This window comes from Lactuca sativa, chromosome 8 (genome assembly GCF_002870075.4).
Source record: "Lactuca sativa cultivar Salinas chromosome 8, Lsat_Salinas_v11, whole genome shotgun sequence".
Classification (NCBI taxonomy): Eukaryota; Viridiplantae; Streptophyta; class Magnoliopsida; order Asterales; family Asteraceae; genus Lactuca; species Lactuca sativa.
Genome location: NC_056630.2, coordinates 279,395,411 through 279,397,771, shown reverse-complemented (window position 1 = coordinate 279,397,771; position 2,361 = coordinate 279,395,411). Strand labels below are relative to the sequence as shown.

General features: G+C 39.9%; 1 protein-coding gene across 1 annotated transcript; it reads right to left on the bottom strand.

The window, feature by feature from the left end:
* Nucleotides 1-1,636: 1,636 nt before the first annotated feature.
* On the bottom strand, nucleotides 1,637-2,039 carry LOC128127987 (uncharacterized). The gene is made up of 2 exons (XM_052766740.1): nucleotides 1,864-2,039; nucleotides 1,637-1,760 (listed from the first exon to the last, which is right to left on the bottom strand). Exons 1-2 carry the CDS (start codon nucleotides 2,037-2,039, stop codon nucleotides 1,637-1,639), a joined length of 300 nt encoding a protein of 99 aa, XP_052622700.1.
* Between the last annotated feature and the right edge of the window lie 322 nt (nucleotides 2,040-2,361).

The window sequence follows — 2,361 nt, the reverse complement described above, 5'->3', positions numbered from 1 at the left end:
ACATTCCAAAACTTGAGGACAAGTTATGGAGTTCATAAAAACATATATGTAAAAGACTCTTCAAGTTCCATAACTTGAGGACAAGTTATGGAAGACTTAAAACCATTTAAGATGACATTTAAAAATGAAACTTTTCACTTTCCATAACTTGAGGAGAAGTTATGGATTTCATCAAAAACAATTAGATCAAAAATTACAACTAACAAAAAAAAGTTTGCCTATGATCTAATTAAACTCATAAGTTAAGATTATTCATATCAAACAAGTTTCAAGAAATTTGCCTAAACACATAAACTAATACAAATCATTAAACTTTGACAATTATCATTTATTTGGATGAGAATCATCGTTACCATATCAACAAAATCAGATTTTATGAACTAAAACATTTTGTGGTAATGATTCTAATCCAAAACAGGCCAAAAAAAAAACTCAAAAAACTGCCCACTAGAGCACCAACTCGGCGAGTACATGAACTGGACTCATCGAGTTGGACTTTTTTTTTTAGTGGACTCGGCGAGTTCACTGTCTAGAATGCAGAAAATCGATTTTTTAACTTTGAAAATTACATTTCCATAAAATATAATAGAAAACAATCCTAGGCTGTGATACCACTGATGGGTTTTGGTATACTACAACATCCTATGGTGCACATACAGTCCTAAATGCTTTGGATCTATGTTTTCTCTAATTATACATGCAATATTGTTTCCAAAGCATTAAGCCTACAACTAGCATGGAAATGACATAATCAACATAAAAGAGAGTTATAAAATTACCTCATTGTTCTAGCTTGTAGAGCTTCTTGAGTTTGGCTATTAAGAACTTAGTGCCCCAAGTGTTGCACCTCAAATGGAATCACAACACACCTACAACAAATGAGACTTTTGAGAGAGTATTTCTTGCACCAAAATCAACTCAATGAACTCCAAGATCACTAGTGTATGTAGTCGTCAATTTTGGATGCTAAGGGTCTTCTTATATGGTGTGGCAAGATTAGGGTTACACCATGTAAATCCTAATGTGTATGACTTTCCATATTCCTTAGGCTCCATGGGTTTAAACCCCCATGGGTCATCCATGGGTTGGCACATGGGTTTAGTGGGTCATTGGCCCACACCATAAGAATGAATGATTTTACCAAATCAACCCCTCATATTTAATTAGTCTCTTTTGATCACCAAATTAATTCTTGATCAATACTAATTAAATAATATGATTTCATATTAATATATTAGAACTTATAATATATTAACAAATCATAAGTATCCTCTTCTCAAAAGTCCATCCTGTCAAATTGTCCTGGTGATATGCAACCCAAATGGACCATGTTACTCTCGGGTCAAGTACATACCAATTATAGTTATAGGCTTAGACACCTAATCTAACACTCCACCACTCAACACCACCACCGCCACCACCATCACCTCCACCCATCACCATCAACACCATACCCACCACCACCATCACAACCATCACCATCACCCGTCACCACCACCATCACCCACCACTACCACCACCCCACCCATCACCATCACCATCACCGTACCTACCATCATCATTATCACCCTACCCACCACCATTATCATCACCCACCACTACCCACTTATCACCACCCACAACTCATCACCACCACTCACCCATTACCATCACCACTACCCACTACCCACCAACCACCATCTACTTCCACCACCCCACGACCATCACTATCACCACCACCCGCCACTACCACCACCATCACGATACTCCCCATCACCAACCTATTCATCCCTATCACCATTATCTTCCATTACCAACCACCACCCATCACCACCGCCACCCACCCACCCATCATCACCAACCACCTCTACCGCATGCCATCACCCGCCACCACCACGCCTACCACGTGCCACCCTCACCCCCACCATCCACCACCACCACCAACAACCACCCCCACAACCCGTCACCACTACCGAACAATACCCACCACCACCACCCCACTCATTACCATTACCACAACCACCCCACCCACCACTATCAACATCACGCTCTGCCACCATCCCTATCACCCGCCATCACCAACACAACCACCATCACCTACGTCCATTGTCACTCATCACCTATACTACACTCATCACCCTCCCCCCATCTCCACCACCACCACCACCCACCACGTATCACCACCCACTACCTACAACCACCAACATCATATATGATTAAATGCATATAATGACATAGATCAATTGTGATTACACGTATTCAATCACATAAATCGCATGTGATTAAAAACATATAATCATATATGATTTATATAAATAATCTTTGTTTTCATTTTTTTTCCATTCAATAATGTTTCTCATATATTTATTCATATCTGATTAT

Bases quoted from the DNA above. Each gene is read 5' to 3' on its own strand.
- LOC128127987 (XM_052766740.1), bottom strand. From the start codon at position 2,039: ATGGTGGCAGAGCGTGATGTTGATAGTGGTGGGTGGGGTGGTTGTGGT. The intron at 1,761-1,863 runs GTGATGGCATGC...AGGGATGAATAG, and splicing joins GGTAGGCGTGGTGGTGGCGG to GTTGGTGATGGGGAGTATCG.